We start from the raw sequence: 20,418 nt of genomic DNA on the forward strand, positions 1-20,418 counted from the left end.
AGGAAATGATGTTGGCCTTTAAAGAGAATACTCTGTCTTAAGAGGAGTCAAGCGTTTGAATCGGTGTTAGAACTGTCTGTCTCAGTCTGTACAAGTCACCTAGTGACTGGTGAAAAATCAAGTGGTAGGGAGAAGACTGTTCTTGTCTGTGAACCTTAGAGATGTGACCTTGAACAGACATAACGGAATAAACTACCATCTTCTCAACTGTCGGAATGTCTAAGGCACTGGGAACTGGCAGTCCCATCCAGAATGGATTAAGGAAGCTCAAACCGACCCCAGGATTAGAACTAGAGTGGCCTTTCTGAAAGAACTTGGAAAGCCAATTGCAGTCAGCCCTCTGCAGTCCATGCATGTGAACAACAGTAAAGAATGTGAAAAGTTATCAGCAAAAACCAGATGTCTGTGTTTCTCTCCCAGACTCATACTCTTTATAGTTATTCAGGTCCAAGCATGTCACCTTTCTCTCCCATTGTCCTTTCCTTGTTTGCCCTCCCCACTTTCTCTATTTTGTTCCTGTCCCCCACCTCAGTGGCCCTCCCCGCTCTCTCTCTACTCCACTGCTTCGTCACTTGGTTTGTGGACACACAGAGACCCCTGGGGTTCTGGTCCTAACTGACTGCCTCTAGCTCCTTACGAACTCCCTGTTTACTGTGCCGTTAGAGGACTTTTCCATTGGTTCCTCTTCTGTGGCCTGTCGAACGATGTTTAACTCCGCTCTGGAGTTATTCTGTAGCACTGGGATGTCAGTGAGAGAAAGGGGAAGCAAGAAAGGCGAAAGGAAGTTCTGGAGAGGTCTCTGATGAGCCTCACCTGCCTCGCCCCACTTTCACGGAACAATTCAGAGCAACCTCATCTTTCGGTCCCCATATCACAAGGTTGGCCTTCTGCTGCCCAGCTAAGTGATCTCGGTGCTTCAAACCTTTCCTTAATGGCCCTGCTTCCCAACCTTTGCCTTCTTTTCACGGTGCTCTTGTCTTGTCCTACATAACACCTGTGGAGCCTAATTAAGAGTTCCATTTTTTCTTCTCTTTTCACATCCGGGCCTTGGGGAATCTATTTTATTATCTTCTATGCTAGCCAGTCTTGGAACAAACACCTCGTGCCTGAAGTTTCCATGAGGCACGAAGAGTGTATGTATGTGGAGTTGGGGGAAGATGCTGGTAGGATGCTTAGTGCACGTGGACGCAACAGCCGTGGAATTCCACGTCGGGGGTTCATCTGTCGCTTCTTACCACAAAGCAGAGGACCCCCGCCTGGCGCACCCATTCTTGTCCATCCTTCTCGGTACATTCCTATTCTGAATCTCAAGCATCCTTCATCCACGTAAGGTCTCTCCTTTTCACCCCCTGCAACTCCCCAGAACTCCGTGTTTTCCTGTGCTGCCTGGTCGAGCATAATCTTGGCTTTCTAAAGAGCTTTGTAACGGGCACTTCAGTGGTACAGAGCTCTTTTCTCCAGCAAGAGCCGCTGAAGGGTTTTAAGTTGAACTTACCACACAGAAACCCGAACATGGCCATGATGATAGGTTTTGTATGAATCTCCCCTAAAAGACCCAATACGAAGGCTGGAAGAGCAAACTGTGTGCGCTCCTCCGAGAAAGGCAGAGACGTACAGACTCGCTGCAGTATTAACCTGGGGACGTGAACCACACGGGGTTCCCTCAGCAGCTGCCTTGCCTGTAGGACAAAGGAAGGTAAGAGTAAGAGGGAGAACACTAGCTCCGCCTCCCCCTTCTCGCTGTAAGTGACCTTGACTCAGCTACCACCCCGGTTGTCCTCTCTGATGAATCTTTTCCTTCTTCTGCTTTCAGCTCGGGGACCTGCTTCAGAAGTTACAGTTCGTCATGACGTACGTGGCTCCTTGGCAGATGGCTTGGGGTTCTTCATTTCACGTGTTTGCTCAGCTCTTTGCCGTCCCTCGTATCCTTTGTGCTTCTATTTTCACCCTCGAGCTGAGACTCACATTTTTATGGATGCAAGCTTTTCATTGAACCCTGGCAATGAAAAGATTTGAAAGTCTTTAAGATTACATTTTAATGGGGACTTGGGGAGGCGCTTTGGATTCCCCTCAGGCCACTTAGCCTTAAAAGATGTTGCTTAATTTTGAGCTCTTCCTGCTTCCTAATGCATATCCAGGATTACTTCATTTTCCTCTGTTTCTTCTATTTCCCACGCCCAGATCTGCATTAAGATATCCTGTCTTTTAAATGGAACGTTACTGCTTAAATTCAGTTGACTTGTGCAAAAGAGTATAAATCGATCTGCTATTATTAAACATGGTGGACAGGGCTGATGGCTCTGATATACTATTATAGATTATCTAACACTATATTAGGATAAAGTTTGGTCATCACACACTTGAGTACTACTCAAAACTCAGAAGTAGATACACATAGATTTACCCAAATTCTTCTGAAGACGAAAAACTAATAGATGGTTTTGTTTTCTAGCTGCTCTTAGCCAAGAAGCCTAGTTTTATTTTTCGTAGGTTCTTTTGGTTTCTTTGTCTGTTTTAAGTGTTTCCATAATGATAATTAGTTTTAATTTACCTCAAAACAAACTTGAGAAGTTTCTTGTAGAGATCACTTTGACACAGATAGCTTAATTGTGTGTGGGGCTTGTGTATAAGTGGAGAGAGAGAGAGATTAATATAAAATACTCTTGAAATGAGAGATTAGACAAAAATATCCTTGACTCAGACCTAAAATTTGTCCTAAAAGGTTTTCCTTCCCACCTCATTCATACTTCCTAAACGTGTGCTTGCCACAATGTGTTTCAGGAACTACTTGTAAGGGAATCCGTGGAGTAGCTTGTTAAATAATAAAATCCCTGAACCCAGCACATACGTTTAAAATCACGTTTCGGGGGTGGATCCTAGAATGTTCATCTTCAAAAGCCTGCCCAGGATCCTTACCCCACTGGAGTGTGTGACCCCCAGTTCTAGAACTTCCTTCTGTATGATGTCCACACAAGGCCCATTAAGACGATTCATGGACAGTCTCTGGGACCCAAACTTCGTGTGCAGGCATGGAAACATACATGGGATAATTGTTAAATGATAATATATTCTAGGCTTTTAAAAATGCCCTTCTCCTGACTCATTTGTTTGAAAGCCTCTTTTTAAGCATACCAGTTGCTGGCCTTACAACGCACGTAGTTCCGTGCTCCTATTCTTAGACCTGCATTGATATTTCTGAAGTGGTTCAAGGTTATTTGGCAGAACAAGCTAAGGAAAAAAAAATTTCCAAGAGTGTGAGCTCTTGCACCATTTTTTCCCCTTTAACAGCAATCATTTTCTATACCGGTAATTTTGGTTTTCCTAGAGAGTCCTTTAAAACAGAAACAGTGAGCTGAACAAGCGGTGATTTTTATTTATTTCTGAAGTGTGTCTCAGGCATCCTATTTAGGGTTTAAAGCCCATTTATTAAATGAAAACTATTGGATAATGCAAATTTACGGTTGAGGAGTTGCACAAAGAATGTGAAACTTGAAGTTGTGATTCCCAGTTTTATCCTAACTTTGGTCCCATGCAGATCTGCCGCATTTCTTGTGCCTGTTTATGCCTTGTTAGGTGAGTTCAGCGATACTAATTACTCCTTGTGGTTCCACAGCTGAGTTAAGACCCTTCTGGGAGCCATAACTTTCAATTACCTGACCTGTTTGTGTGCTGAGGGTTCACGCACAAGCACTTCATATCTGACACTTAATATCTCCTATAAGAATAAACAGGGCATTAGTGTCTACCTCAGGTTGCACACGGTGCATATTAAATCAAAGTGCTTTCTTGGTGGGTGGACTCATTCTCAAGAAATTGAACATTTGAGATGTAAATTTCGCTGGGCATTTGGTGCTGTGTTTCAGAACACTCAATCGATCCCCGTGCTTTTTTCCTTAAACTGCCCCTGATAGTGACATCCACTTCTTCTCTTCTCCTAAGATACAGAGCCTTCAAAGTGACCTCGGAGTCTGACCACTGCAGTCGTGTGACAGCTGACAGGACCTGTCACCCCCTCCCCCTTATCCCAGGACCCCTTCCCATCCTTGACTAGTTGTAAAGGTAGAGAGTGTTATCTGGAAGCTAACGTTTATACCATCCCCAATATAATGAGATAAATAGTATAGAAAACCGGATATCTATGCCGTCAAGACAAAGCTGTGAGGTTCCTAAGCGCCAGGCCTGGATCTTGACTAATTTTGAAATGTTAATTATTTTATCACTCTATTAAGAAGCTGTGGGTTCAATCCTGGCATCAGGAAGGGACTAATTTGCTCCATTTTGGAACTGAATTAGCGTTCAGGCCAGCAGGGCACTTTTTAGTAAATTGCTTTTTCCAGTACTAGCATGTTTTTTCCCTCGGTAGCCTCTCCTAGTTTCTAAGCTTGTAACCTCCAGGGACGGATGGGAATGCTTACCCTTTTACTATGTGTAGAGACCATGCAAGGCCATTGTCTTCTAGTAATTACGCAGATGCAGCCAGATTCTCTCTGTTAAATGTGTATATTGGGAAGCCTGAAGAATCTCTCTTTGGAATGTCCTTTTGAGCTGCAGATGATTTGTTTTCAGTTTTAAGGACTGCATAGATGTTTTCATTTTAAATGTACGCTAATGCAAGCTTTTGACAGAGTCACCCTGTCCCTGTGGGTAAGAAACGAAGAGGGCTCATGTGTGGGCTCTCATAGGAGTCCTTCTTTCTTGCTGTTGCCTGAGCGGTTATACCCACAGGCTTTCCTACTTGCCCTGAGCATGCTGTATCTCTTTACTGATCTTCCCCTAAATAAAATAACCTCTGAGGCACCTATTCACATCTGCTCTACCTCGGACCTGTTAAACTTTATTTCCTTTCCTACCACATTGAACTTTATTCACAGCTTCGCACTGCTTTCCTGACTTAACTTCTGGCTAACTGTTTCTGGCATTTAAAAAATGGATGACATAATCTTGGGGGAAATACTTAGAATTGAAAAGAAGAGTAGGGCCAGCCTCTCTAGCATCCTGCCCAGCCCTAGCTCCATGTGCCTTTGTCCTGGTTTTTCTGCAAACCCCCCAGAGCCTTCTGGCCCTCCTCCCATTGGAGAAATCCCCCTGTGGCTCTGCATTCTCACATATTTTTCAGTACCTGTACTCCATGACATCCCCCATGCAGTTCCCTTTTCTACCCCAAGACAAGGGGCATGGTTAATTTGTCGTGTTTTGTGACCCAGGTATTTAGATATTTTCAGCTCTCCAATGAAGAGAAAACGGATGGGTGATAATAGATCTCCCAGCAGCTCATTGTTCTGTAGCTCTCTCTGGGAGCCGAGGTCACAATAAAAGGAATTGGATTTAAATTGTAGGACCATAGAGATGTTTTTGCTACCCAAACAGTTCAACACAGGAATGGATTATTAATGGAGGATATGTCATTTCACTCCTGAAGTTGCTTGGAAGTAAATAGCAAGTTGAAAAAAAAAAAAAAAGACACAGCTGTTCCTGAGCAAAACTCTGAGCTTAAGTCTGTGAAAATACTTGGGGATGTGCCTGCGACAGTACAACGTTCTCCTTTTCTGGATTTGTGTGTAAGCGGGCGGTGAGGTCCCCACGGCCACCCCTCCCCCAGCACATGGCTGAGAGTGTATGAAAGCATTTGGACACTTGGGTCACTTCTATGTCCTGACGGCAATGACACATAGAGTCTTCCTGTCTGTGGCAGGCATTCCTTTTTTACTTTGTGCCGAAATTTTTGGAACACAGGCTAAAGAAATAAGGCCTCTATTTGTGCAGCAGTGAGGAAGCCCCCTTCCAGGTGGGAAGATCAGCCCTGTAGGACATCAGATCAGACCTGTAGTGGGATGCTCTGAGCCCCCCCTCCCATACAGGGACATGGGACAAGGAACAATGTGCCTTTGTAAGCCCTGGACAGTCTGGCACCACACTGGCCTCGGCCACCTCAACCACGGGTCCCACCGTCACCCCTGCACCACAGGGACCTGTGAGATTGGCAGCTATGAGCAGTCTTCCAACGATGGAGATGGAGAGAGACTGGGGAGGGACCAGCCCTCACGGCACTTTCCTCAGATATCTAGAGATCAGTTCATTGGTCTTCATCCAAATATGGCAGCACTACTAATTTTAATATTGGAAAATTTTGTTTCTGATCAACCAGGGTGTGTAAACTGAGTCCCACCAGTAAGTGAGAAACCCATACAGAGTGCAACATTGCTGTGACTTCCTGTGTATACAGTTTTAGCTTTTAAAGCAGACATGACTTGAGCCATCAGTGTTCGATATATCACAAAGAATATATTTTTTTGAATAGTGGGAAAAGATTCCTTGAGAAACCGAGATGCTACCTTCTCCCACAATGCTATTTATTTCTTCTAAAAAGTGTAATTTAATTTTAATTATTTATAAAGCTACTTAATACTTTAGTAAATGTAGCACAGTACATTTTTGTTCTGCTAATGATTACCCCAGTAATAAAAAGAGACTGTTCTTTTCAAACCTTAGATATTAAATCTTTGCCATAAATCATCCTGAGACCGCTGGGATTTTTATGAGAATCATTTGGTTTTCATGCTGGTGAAATGAGACCTAGCAGGATCCTACTGAAAGTTTTATGTTCCTGACTACGTACACAGAGAGATCGAGTACATGCCCTCCTTTCTTTAGTTGGCGAGAAACAGCTTTCACATAAACGAGTCAAAATCGGACGTAATATTTCAATATAGAATAACACTGAAAAATGGTTTTTCCGCCTTAACTCAAAATTCTCAGATTCCGCCCTGCTTTTCTTTCAGACGATTGTCACCTCCATCTTTTCTACTCCACTGAGCCCGTTCCTCGGCAGTGTCATTTTCATCACCTCCTATGTTAGGCCGGTGAAATTCTGGGAGAAAAACTACAAGTAAGATCCTGAAGTTGATGCTAAGGTGCTTTGTTAAAATTCCTGCTTCTGATTGCTCCTTGACCTTCCCCGTCAAGGCTCAGGTTCATGCCTCCAGGGCTGGGGGCTGAGCATGCCCCCCCCCCAGCCTGCAGCTCCCTCCATTTCTCGCTTAGCATGGGGTGGGGGGCTGCCAGGCTCCAGACTGTACAGGCCTGATCGCAGATTTGCTCTGGGGTACTAGTCCGGGTTTCACTGGTCCTGCAGGAAAAATAGGTTTACTCACACTGCCCAGTACTCGAGGTGCCCTTGGAAAGGTTGTTGAGGGAGCCCACATGGCCCCGTTTGCTTGGCTGACTTTGCCTCTCGATGGCGTGTGTCCCCTCTCCGCAGTACCTTCTGTGAGTCTGCGGAATACGCGTGTCGCGTGCGAGTGTGCACGCTTCACAGCTCAGCATAAAGGAGAACACCAGGGTTTCTGGAGCGCCGTTAAACTTGTGGAAGATGATTTATGTATTTTCTTGACTGTGTGGACAGGCCGGTCGTAAATTTCCTGCAGCAAACAGGGACGGAGTGGGGGAGGTTACTTCTTAAGAGAAGGCGTGAAGGTGGAATCATTGTCCACTAAGTAATTTTCCAGAACTCCTCATGGCTTGGGGGGTGGGCATTGAGGGGAAGGAGCTGCTAACAGGTGCTGGAGGAGAATGCTGGTGAGCTGGCCCATCTTCAGCCTGGGCAGAGGAGGCGGGCTTCTACTCCAGAACTCCTCCCCTACCTTACAGCCATACCTGTGCAGAGCCCCATAAACCCCCGTCCACCCTCAACAGTACGTCTGCGTTTTGCACGACTCTGGCCCTTTATGTCTTATACAGGACACCAATCACTAGGAGGTCTGTGGTTTCTGTGACTCCCCTTAGATGGTTCCTGCGACCCTAAAATGCACACCCTTGTGGGGCAGGCAGTAGGGGGTAGTGATTAAAACTCAGCCTGGGGTGCCTGCCCGCCTGGGCTCACATCTCACTTCTACCACTTAACGCTGGTGACCTCAGTCCTCTCCTCCTCTTCTGTAAAATGGGGGCAAAATGAGGGACCTGCTTCACAGACGTGCCGTGAGGAGAAAATGGGTTAATGCACAGAAAGCCCGTGTGAGCCGATGCTGCTGTGATCCGTCTCTGACTGCCCTGCATAGAAGTCCCCGTCCCCCTTGCCCCACGCTGACAGGTGTTTACCGTGACTACGCCCAGCGCATCCAGCAAGCTCACGTTTAGGGGTGCCCTGGGCGAGAACTGATCGAACCTGACCCTCCCTGTGGGGCCAGTGCTGGAGGCCTGGAAGCGGTGGGGAGCCCCTCTGGGTTCCTGGCAGGCTCCTCATGTTCAAGAGAGGTGGGTTTTTTGCAGTGTAACAAGAACCTGTGTGAAATTTTGCCCAGAAGCGGGAGTCCTCTTTTGTGTTTGGTTAAAGAGATACCGTGCGTATTTACAGAGCCAGGGAGCAAATGAAAATGACAGGCACTGGCTTGTTACTTTAAGTTTCTTTAGGGGAAGACAATTTGAGGTATCTTTTTGTAGCTCTGAAACCATATTTACATTTGTAAATAAGAGGACCTGCAATACCTTTGCTCTTAACTCTACAGGAAAGTGCGAGATAGTTTCAACTCTATCTTAGTACAAAAGATTCCTTTTTGTCTCTTAGTCTCAGATAAGTTAGGAGCCAGTCTTTCTGGCCTGGAATCTGACATAAGCAAGATGCATCGCCGTTTTAAGCTTCCTGACCTGAAGGGGGAAAGGACAAGCTCTGTGGGGAGCTTATTGCAGGGCGGCATCCTAACACCCACGGGGAGAAAAGTGCTTCTGTGGTTCTGTGTTTGCTGAGTTCCCTCACTTGCAGGATTCAGTGTGGTGCTTGAACTGTTGGCTTCTGTGAGTTACTTACAAGTGTGGGCCTCTGGAGCGGGGTTCCCATTTCCTTACTCAGTATCACAAATCATTGACTCTGTTGTGAGCCATCGTGTCCCCAGTTTAGTGCTGTTAGGTATGGGAGGGGTCTACCTTCTCTCGCCTGGCTGTGGGCGGGGAGGGGTCTGCAGGCATGTATAAGGCTGTCCAGCCTTTACGAGGTCTCTCGAAGGAGCCAAGTTGGAGAAAACATTCAGTCCTGCTGGGGGAAAAAGTGCCTGATGCAAAACCCAGGCTTGTCACCTTGTGTTAAGCATCAGAATATGGAGCCCTGTGCCTGAATGCTTAATAGATCAATGATGGAATTCAGGACAGTAAGAGGTGGGTATCGGGAAAGGAAATGGCAGGAAATCTCATCTGGATCCCTGCAAAAGTTCTGGAAAGCTCATTGTATCTTAAACTGTTGGTTTTTATTTCAAATGCTAACGACTGCTCGCTTTCTTCTTCTATTTAATTGTAGTGAATTTAAATTTCAATAGCCACATGTGTCTAGAGGCTACCTCACTGGACAACACAGAGATAGACCCTCCTCAGTCTTAATCTCAATTTCCAGCTTATTTCCCAAAATGTTCTGCGTACCTCACAGATTGTGGATTTTTCATCCCAAAACTTGCCTTGGGCTGTGCCCTTCACCTAAGTGTCCTCCCCTCCCCCGACCTCCCCATTTCCCATCCATCCACACCCACCCAGATTCCACCTCTTGCTGTGGGAGTGGTAAGGTTGAGGAAGGCCTTTGGGATGAGAGGTAGTCTAGCAGCTGCCTTTGGAAGATAAATTTGCCTTGTGGCCATCAGCAAATTCTACCCAGGATTGGCATAGACTATACTTACCTCCAAGTCTGGACCTCTTTCTTTTTCATCTTGTGTCCCCAAGGGGCCGTGCACATAGTAGGTGTCCTCTATTTCTTAAATGGATTGAGTCCCACAATATTGTGTAAAACGGAAAGGAAATCCTCATCTGGGTCTTATTTGCGGGTGTTAGAAAGTTCACTGTTAAACTAATGTTCTCTTGGCTAATAGCGGCTTAAAAATCTGTCTTGATGAGCTCTGCCTGGGGTCTCCACTTAAATCACAGGCAAGGACAACAAACGTACTGTTATAATAGTGCTTTGTGTGTATAAATCCACTTATGTCAGGGTATTTTAAAAGCTTTAGAAACACATTCTGATATTATGATATATCACCCTGATCTTTATATATAAACAATCACTAAATAACCAAACTTCGTCATTAACGTGAAACAAATGTTTAGGCTAGAAAGTATTGACTTGTGTTTTTGGTTATCTCGGCAAATATCTTGGTGCTAAAGCAGCTGACTGTCTTTAGCCCTAATGAATGAAAAGTTGCATTAATAATGAGTTTGTTTGGATAGATCAGAAGTCTTGTATAAGACAAAATACCATCGCTATGAGGAGAACATAGAACAGCTACTTGAAAGACAAGTACAGCTTTCATGGTGGTTACATTTCTATCAGATTCTCCGGATTGGTTGTAAAATGTTAAATCAGGGGAGCCTGGGTGGCTCGGGTCATGATCCCGGGGTCCTGGGATGGAGCCCCACATCCGGCTCCGAGCTCAGCAGGGAATCTGCTTCTCCCTCTCCTTCTCCTTCTGCTGCCCCCCACTCCCACCCCAGCTCATGCTCTGTCTCTCTTTCTCAAAGAAATAACATCTTTAAAAAGAAAATAAAACATTAAATCATTCCGGGCATTATCCTTCTCCACAAATGAGCATTAAGCATCTATGTGAGGGCACCATGCTAAGCTTTAACTAATAGGAGTCACTTCATGTGATTGATCTGCAAAAACATCCAGCTCTGTATTCTGTGTCCTTGGTCCCACCCTAGTTAGCAAGAAGATAATCAGCATTACTTAATCTTCAGCTCTCACTGAGGCATCGGTAGTACATCCCAAAGCGTGAGCTTTGTAAATCTCTATTAAAGTTCCCGCCCATATGCTTGGTTAGGTGTTTGGGAAATTATTCAGTCTGTGAGCCTCAGTTAACTCATCTGTGAAATGGGTTGAATGGCTCTCTGTGCCTCCCAGAAGTCATAAATACTGAATGAGACATGGTTCACTGTGGTAAATGTGCAGGTCACTTCTGTGTACAGCAATTTTATCCTTAATCCTGTCCCCATTTTGTTCTTCTTCCCTATATTTCTATCTTCTTTCATTCGACTTTTCATTCAGTTATGTTTAGACATATTTTATACATCTGTACAACCTCTCAGAAATTCTTTCTGAAATGGCAGAGCACAATCATACCAACCAGTGAAAGGACACAAGTAGAGACCACGTAACATCAAATCCACAGACAGTGCACTGTCCCATGTCCCTTAAACATTAGTCTTCCCCTTTAAGCGCTGCATTTATGTTGATGCCTTGCCCTGCCGCAGAGCCTGGTCCTGTTCCTTGAGCAACAGAACTGCCTGAGTTGAAAAACAGCCTGAAGCTTCACTATTTTGTGGTTTATCAAACGACAGACTATATGATCAAACTATTTCAACTAGTCTCTGTGGGCTTCCGTGAATCTCACTGTGTTATTTCCCTTTGTTGTCACCGGATGCCACAACTACCTGGATACACCTTCTTGTGTTGTCCCACTGTGTTGTTCCTTTGTTGTCACCGGATGCCACAACTACCTGGATACACCTTCTGCTGCCAGCACACCCGGCATCCTTGTGCCTCCTACATAGCCCACCCTTCAGTGCTTTGAAGACAGCTCTCTCCCTTCACTGCCCTCTTTCTCAGGCTAAACAGCACTAACTACGTTTTGAAATGGTCCAGACGTTGGGCATCCTCGCTGCCCTCATCCAGATGTTTACTGGGCTGTTTCTAACTCTCCCCTCTAGCTTGTTCCAGATGTTGTCTGCTCAGCTCGCTGTAGATGTGACTTCCCGTGACCCAGATGTTCTGCTCTCAATTATGCCTTCTAAAATCTAAAAGCTCCCAATTATTTTACTAAAGTGTCGCCAAGCCAGGCCTTCATCATCCCAATCTTATGTGTGTGGCTTCATGAAAATCAGAAATTTACATTTCTGGGGTGTCTGGGTGGCTCAGTCAGTTAAGCACCTGCCTTTGGCTAGGGTCATCATTCTGGGGTGGCATTGGGCTCCCTGCTCAGCAGTAAGTCTGTTTCTCCCTCCTCCTCTGCCCCTCTGCCTGCTTGTGCTTGCTTGCTCTCTCTTTCAAATAAATAAACGAAATCTTTAAAAAAAAAAAAAAGAAAAGAAAAGAACTTTACATTTCCTTTACCAACTCTTGACCCATCGGCTTTAATATTCCAATACACAGAGGTTCATTTCAATGATACCGTTCTTCACCTCTCCTGACCCTCACTTTCGCTCTCTGCAGACCCGCCACCATCTCTGTCTTCATGCATGGTTTGTTAATGAGGATGTGCGGGACAAGGCCATGCATGCCTGACTTGGGCAAGGCAGTCAAAGAAAGAAGTTCTCAATGTCACATTTTATTTTTTACCTTTTCACAATGGGGAAGATTTTTCTGGATATTCTCTACCCATTGAGCTATTTTAAGCATGGTTTGTAAGTTCTTTGTGCAAAGCATGAAGTTTCTCAAAAGGCAATTTTTTTTTCTCAAATGCAAAGCAGCAAGCTTATTCGGCTTTTGGGTTAATAGTAAAATGGAGCACTATAATTAAAATTTGCAGTTATGCAGAGGTGGGATTTACAAATCTCAACCTGCAATTAAGCTACTTCACATTTGTTGGGATATGTTTACAAAGTGCCTGGACATATTGAGATAAAAGTCTTGACGCTCCTTTTTCAGATGTCTTAGGGCTGTTCGAGCTCTCAGATGCATGTCTAGGCATGTGGTGGGCTCCCATGTATTATTAATGGTAGTAATAAAGGTAGTATGTAGTGCAATACTGGTCTCATTTTTATATTTACTGAACACCTGCTCACCTTCCCAAATATATTTATTCTTGCCCATATGTATACCCATTCTGGAAGTAGATTTTCATTTTTTCTCATTTCACAGATCAGAAAAAAAGGAAGCTCGGTAAGTTAAATAATTTGCCCAAGGTCACAGAACACGTCGGTGGCCGAGCTAAGACTTTAAACCAGGTCTGGTCTTATTCCAAGCCTTGAGCACTTTCCATTACGTCCCGAAGCCTCTCAAGTGCCTCCCACATTAAAATGATTCTGTGAATGCCAGTTAAAGGGTTTGTTTGGGGCTGGAAAGAGGCGCCATCACAAGGACCCTGGTCAGTGGAGGAGCCAGGCTGGAGGGACAGGCAGTGCAGCCCAGGCCCCGGGGCCCCTTCCTGGAGTGCGCCTGACTCCAGAAGTGGCTTCTTTGGGTCCAGGGGCCATGGCGTGGAGGTTCTCAGCAGGGCTGCCTCCTTCACCGGCCCTGGTTACGTGCGGTTGCCCAGCTGGCTCTCAGCAGCATCAGAGCCCGAGCCGGGAGGTGTGAGGGGTACCCCTCCGAGTGTGGCCTGGCTCCCCCAGCCTTGCCAGAGCCCTGAGGGTGGGACCTCTCACACTAGGAAATCTGTGATCACTGACAATGTGAATGAGGTGTGCATTGGTTCCAGACCTTTCCAGGTCTAGAGCCAGGAGATTAGAGAAGAAATGAGCCTTCCATGACCTTCATGGGTACTGAGTAACCACCTGCAGTCGTGAATAAAATCTCAGGCCCAGAAAGGGGGTCGAACTAACTCAAGATGCAATTTTCTTTTAAAATGGCTGATCTGAAAAGTTCCTCTTGGAGGCCGTCACTTGCCCTTGATTTTCCAGGGTGTTCAGTAACTCCAGACATCTGTGACAGGAATGAAAAAAGGCCCACACTTTTCCTAGGAGCTAACGGTAGGTCTTTGGGAGTCTCCCTCCACAGAAGGGATGACACAGGGCTGTCTGGGTGCACATAAGAATTAGAGAATTTTAAGTAACTTAAAATGCTTTGGAATCACTTTGAGACTGATAGAAGAGACGTGTTTCAGGGTTACCACAGCTCAGCCACCGCAGGGCCACGCTGGGACTCATGGTGCAGCCAGGGTGGGCATATGTTCCTTCCCAAAAGGAACAGAAGTAAGGAGATAGCAGCAAGGAACATTCTTAGTCACGGATGATAAACGAAAGTGTCAAGGCAGAATGAGAAGCCAAAAGGAGCTCAAGAGTTCAGTGTCCGTGAAGCTCAGCGAAACACCTGAGACTTGGGGCTGACTGAGAGCCTCCAGTCCTGCCCGCCTGGCTCGGATTTCATTTCCTTCTGCTGAAACTTCGCTCTGCATTCCATGTTTCTCTGGACGTTAGGCCTCAGGTAAGCAACAGACAAATGAGTGATACTGTGGCCAAAGGGGCAAGGTGAAAGAAAGACTGGAGTTCACACAGAGTCCCAGAGATCTGTTGTTTCTGCCTGACCTGAGTGAGTTCTGGGGCGTCGGGGCAGGGAGCCGAGCAGGGCAGGCTGATCCACTCTGTCCCCCTGGCCTTGGGGGTGTTGTGGGACGCAGGCCTACTGCCGCGAGCAGCCTTCTTGTCCCCACAAAGTGAGACCAGTCTGAGAATACAGCAAACAGAGGAATGCAGGGCCACAGGACCAGAATACAGCAAACAGAGGAATGCAGGGCCACGGGACCCGGAGAGTGATTCCTGATGGCACACCCTCACCCTGGGTCCCGCTGGGCCCAATGGGGCTTCGGGCTGTGTGAAGCCGGTGAATTCCGTACTTTGCTTAAGCCATTCCCATTCGGGTTTTTCTGTCACTTGAAATCAAAATGTTCCTAATAAAAGCAAGTGATGCCTTCTATCAAAGGGATCCTCTCTCTCTACCTTTTATCTTGGGGGAGTGACAGCATGAAGGTCAGACCTTTATCACCATAACGCTGTGGTTCCAACTCGGCTCGAAGCCAGAGCAGGTGCCGGGCATCCCCTGGGGTACCCCCAGGGCGGAGTGGCAGATCAGGAGTTTTGAGCCTTTCTGGTCCTATGGCTGACATGCCCCGTTGTCTGAGGCCGGTTCTTCCACGTCCCTTCTCTGCCTCAGATTTGTCTCAACTGGAATTTCTGGTCTGTGCCTGAATGCTGTTACGTCTGAGAAACTTGATGATGAACTTGGCCCCATCCTGCTGTTTTGCTGATGGATGAGAAGGCTCTCACACACATACCCAGGGGTAAGGTTTGACACTTCAGGTGTGGCGATGAGCTATTATGCAAATATATTCCAGAAGGATGACGCTTTTGAGGAACTCCAGTGCCGCGAATTTCTCAAATAGCACTGGCTCAAGCTTGTTATTCATGACGCTGTGTGCATAATTTTACTCAGGGTCCCGTTAACATTTTGCTGCGCAGTTAAGGAATTTGGAAAGTGCAGAGTAGTGGAGTTGACCATGTGCCTGCAGGAAGGAGTCCAACGTGCCCACCTGCTTCCCGGCTGTCTGAGGCTGCTGACTCTACACTTCAAGGTCACGCAGGAGCGAGGCCTTGTGACCGAGTCAGTTGATGGATGGTTTCAGGGGGTGTAAGTCAATAACAGCATGAGGGCAGAACCCTTTTCACTGCAGCAAGTGAGGGCAGTGGGGGTCCTTCCCCAGCTTTTAGGGAAGTGTTGAAGATCCGGCTGGCTTCTTCCAAACAAAGGAAAGCAGGAAATAGCTCTTAAAATCACGTTAAATCTGCAAACTCTTTTACTGCATTGGATCACATATACAATAGTGCAGGAAATTTATTGTGTAAATCCAAGGCCCCTGTATAATGCCGGTTCACTCCCCAAGAACCCAAGAACCCTGAGCACTTTAGAAGGTCTTTCCTGTGATCGGCCAGTGCTCAGAATGGATGGTGGTGGCCATGGTCACTGTGTTTTCATTCTCCCCATGACTGATGGAGTTGGCTGTGGGCAGGCTACTTTGTGTCCTGGAGAATGGGTGCATTTGAGGCTCTAGGTGAAAACTCATTCCTTAGCATTCTAGTGATCAGATGGGGCTCCTTTAATCTTGTTACCTGTGCATATTTCCATGACTGACTTTAATCCCACTTTAATGAGAGCCAAGAGACCTGGCCCATGCTTTGCATATGGTTGCCGCTTCTTGGACACAGTGGTACCAAGTGATACCAACTGATTAATGAAAGTAGTACATAATGTGGGCATGGAAGCCATACTGTTTTTTTCTTGTCCCTTTGGAAACATTCTGCCATCATCACCAGTCATAGGGTTTATAATACTTTCTCGTGTCTGGATTGCTGTATTTGCTTCTCTCTGTAAACAGTTACCTATACTGATGCTCCCCTTCAAGATTTTTTGATGAAAAATGACCAATGATGAAAAATAATCACATACTTGGGAATTAGAAAAAAAATCTATTATCTAATAGAAACAAGGGTAATTTAATGTATTGCATTCCTTTTCCACTTGTGATTCCTTCCTATGTGACAGTAAAGAAAGAATTTCTTCTAGAGGTTATAGAGTCGGAGCTTATTTTCCTAGTGTCAGGGAAGGCTTTGGAGAGAGGTATACTTTGAAGTTTGGGGAAGAGGAAGGAGAGAAAGTTCTTAGTGGGTTTTAAGAAAATTGNAAGAATTTCTTCTAGAGGTTATAGAGTCGGAGCTTATTTTCCTAGTGTCAGGGAAGGCTTTGGAGAGAGGTAGACTTTGAAGTTTGGGGAAGAGGAAGGAGAGAAAGTTCTTAGTGGGTTTTAAGAAAATTGGGTAGGAAATNAGCGGTTAAGCGTCTGCCTTCGGCTCAGGGCGTGATCCCGGCGTTATGGGATCGAGCCCCACGTCAGGCTCCTCCACTATGAGCCTGCTTCTTCCTCTCCCACTCCCCCTGCTTGTGTTCCCTCTCTCACTGGCTGTCTCTATCTCTGTCAAATAAATAAATAAAATCTTTAAAAAAAAAAAAAAAGAAAAAAGAAAATTGGGTAGGAAACGAAGTTTTTAAAAAGCAGTTTTTAAGAGCGGTCCAGGGTGATAGAACACTAGCTTTCTATGTAAAGTTATCATGGATAAAGAAAAGCCACCGGGGAGGAGGGTTTCTTAGCATTGTCAAAGCAGCTGTTCTTGGCACTATCTTGAAAAGATTTGTGCACCCCTATGTTTACAGTGTTATTTACAATAGCCAAGATATGGAAGCAACCCAAGTGTGCTTTGATAAATGAATGCATAAAGAAGATATATATTTATCTATATCTCTATATATCTATATATAGATATGTAAATTCTCTATATATAATGGAATATTTATATATATATAATGAAATATTACTCAGCCATAAAAAAGAAGGAGATTTTGCCATTTGCAGCAACACAGATGGACCTAGGTATTACACTAAGTGAAATAAGTCAGTAAGAGAAAGAGAAATATCATGTGATTTCACTTATATGTGGACTCTAAAAAACAAAACACATGAGCAAATAAGAAAACAATCTCATAAATACAGAAAACAAACTGGTGGTTTCCAGAGAAGAGGTGGATGGGGGGAATGAGTGAAATAGGTGAAGAGAATGAAGAGGTACAAACATCAAGTGATAAAATGAATAAGTTGCAGGGATGTAAAGTATAGCATAGGGAATATAGTCAATAATTCAACAATATTGAAATAATGCTGTGTAGCGACTCCCCTTAATCGTGGTGAGCATTATGTAACGTATAGCATTGTCCAATCACCATGTCGTCCACCTGAAACCAATATAACATTGTATGTCAACTATACTTCAGTAATAAATTTTAAAAAATAATTTGTTTAGGGAAAGGCTGGGGCAAATGCAGGACAACTGGGAGAGATGAATGAACTGATTATCCGTTGCCTATTATTCTTGAGCTCCTGGAGCCAAGATTCGACACCAACTATTTTAGTATTTGAAAAATCAATTTGAAAAACATTTTCAGGATAAACTTTACTATGCATTTTTCCCCATTACAGAAAAATCGATGCCCAGATGTATTGATGCAGGGATAGCAAAAGCATTTTCTATTTACCCATCGTCTCTCATTGTTCCCTGGGGTGACTGGCCAACTGTTACAAGGTTAAAGCGTTCTTTGTTTAGTTTTGCATAAGTTGGCAGGCATCGGCGCAGCTCTGCATTTTAATTTCCTACCCAAAGTCCTGTGCAATGTTTAGTTGCCATTTTATGCACCGAGACAACGGGATCAGAAGAATTAAGCGACTCTCTCCTTTACACCCCTCACACAGTTTAATAAGTCATTAACCAAGTTAGAAACAGAAATCAGGTTTTATTGACTTAACATTGCAGCTTTAGTGTTGGGGTTTTAGGACGGAATGAGCAGAGTGCAGTGTCATGTTCTGGAAGCGAAGAAAACTTAGCAAAGGAAAAGTGAAGTCCAGCTCAGCGGGAAACGTGCTGGCGGGCTTTTATTAAGTGCCACATCCCTCAGTGACAAAACAATACCGTGTGTTAACGGCTTCATGTTCAGAGACTGTGTTTTCTCAAGTTGCTGCCTCTCCTGAGACAAGCAGCCATGCAAACGGGAGGACCTGAGTTCATTCATCCAGGCTGCACGCACCAGTACACAAATGGGGTTCACTCATTGCCAAGGATGACCAAGCTTATCTTAATCCAAATTCTGTGCATTCCCCTGGTCTCTAATAAGAAAAAAAAAGAGAAAAAAAACTACATGTGTCTTCATTCGCAGGAGAAATTTCACCCACAACTCTAAATGAATTGCCTCTTGCTACCGGAAGGGTATAGCACCCAGAAGTCAAAACCTTAAATCAAGCATGTTAAACTTGGGGAAAAACCAGCACCTTCTTGATAATTTAATCTTTATGAATCTGTTATAATCCTCTGCATCTCTATTTATTCAAGTCCCCCTTTGGCTGACTCTTTACCCAACCGCATGCAACTCGAATGTTTTTATTACTATTTTTATTAGTTGCATTTGCAGAAAGAGAAGAAACACTTTTCAGCCCTTAAATATTTATGACCTTCCAGTGAATGAATAGTTGGACTTCATATCCTGTATTTGAAATGTTGGATAATCTTGGATTCTTCTGGCTGAAATAGGAGAAGCAATCTTAATTGGAAATGTAAGCGAATTCAGATCAGTAATGAAAATTGCACATGAATGCATTATTATTATAGTAACTAAATTCAGCTTGCTGTTAGCTATGGAAATTTTTTTATTTAAACTTTTTTTTTTAGCTCTTTATAGATTCAGTGACAGTTGAGAGAAATAATACAGAGGGAGCGCCCATATATTCTTTACTCAGTTTACAGATGTTAACGTCTTGCAAAACTATCACAATCAGGATACTGATGCTGATACAGTCAAGATACAGAGCTTTTCTACCACCACAAAGTTCTCTCCTGTTGTCCCTCCCATAAGCTCACGCTCATCTTTCTTACTGCTACCCCCTACTTAATTCCTGACAACTACTAATCCATTCTCCAACTCTGTAATTTTGTCATTTCAAAAATGCTGTATAGCTGGAATCACACAGTATTTAACCTTGTGGGATTAGCTATTTTCTTTTTTTTAAAATTTATTTATGTATTTGAAAGAGAAGTGTGGAACTAGGAAGATCGGTAGGAGAAGAAAGGGATAAAGAAAGGGGGGTAATCAGAATGGGGAATGAAGCATGAGAGACTATGGACTCTAAGAAACAAACTGAGGGCTTCAGAGGGGAGGGGGGTGGGGGATTGGGATAGGCTGGTGATGGGTTAGTAAGGAGGGCACGTACTGCATGGTGCACTGGGTGTTATACGCAACTAATGAATCATCGAACTTTACATTGGAAACCAGGGATGTACTGTATGGCGACTAACATAATATAATAAAAAAATTATTATAAATAAAAAAAATAAGATGAAAGAGAAATGTGAGAGAAAGAGAGGGAGACATAGGAGAGAGAGAGAGAGAGAGAGTGGGGAGGGGCAGAGGGAGAGGAAGAAAGAATCTCAAGCAGACTCCCCTCTGAGCTTGGAGCCCCATGTGGGTCTCGATCTCAAGACCCTAGGATCACGACCTGAGCCAAAATCAAGAGCCGCCGCTTAACTGACTGAGCCACCCAGGTGCCCCAGATTAGCTGTTTTCACTCACCATAATCAAGTGGACATTCATTCAGGTCATTGTGTGTGTCAGTAGTTTGCCCCTTTTTAAAGCTGAATGCATGGATATACCACAGTCTCTAACAACTCACACATTGAAGGGCATCTGTGGTGTTTTCAGTTTGGAGCTATTATGAATATAGCTGCTATGGACATTTCGAGTGAACATTAGTCTTCACTTCTCTGGGATAATTGCCTAGGAATGCAATTGTCATACGGTAGTGTTTTAAGAAACTGCCAAACTTTTTTCAGAGGTGCTGTATACCATTTTACATCCCCTCCAGCAATGTATGAAAGATCCAGTTTCTCCAGATCTTTGGCAGGTGTTTTTACTATTTTTTCTTTTATCCATTCTGATAGGCGTATGGTGATCTCTCATAGTGGTTTTAATTTATATTTCCTTAATGACTTACGGTGTTGAACGTCTTCTACTGAACTTATTTGCCATTGGTATAATCTCTTCAGGGAACTGTTTGTTCAAGTCTTGTGCTTGTTTTCTAATTGGATTTTTTTTTTTTTTACTGTTGAGTTTTGAGAGTTCTTAATATATTTTAGATACTAGCACTT

At 44.4% G+C, this 20,418-nt stretch overlaps 1 protein-coding gene across 1 annotated transcript in view; it reads left to right on the forward strand.

Annotated features, from left to right (window-relative positions):
- PCNX2 (pecanex 2) overlaps positions 1 to 20,418 on the forward strand; it is a 296,677-nt gene that overhangs the window by 208,764 nt on the left and 67,495 nt on the right. The window contains exons 22-23 of the mRNA XM_034662505.1: positions 1,814 to 1,922; positions 6,757 to 6,886. Of these exons, the coding sequence (XP_034518396.1) occupies positions 1,814 to 1,922; positions 6,757 to 6,886 (239 nt within the window). The remainder of the gene's footprint in view (positions 1 to 1,813; positions 1,923 to 6,756; positions 6,887 to 20,418) is intronic.

This window comes from Ailuropoda melanoleuca, chromosome 6 (assembly GCF_002007445.2).
Source record: "Ailuropoda melanoleuca isolate Jingjing chromosome 6, ASM200744v2, whole genome shotgun sequence".
In the NCBI taxonomy this organism is placed as follows: Eukaryota; Metazoa; Chordata; class Mammalia; order Carnivora; family Ursidae; genus Ailuropoda; species Ailuropoda melanoleuca.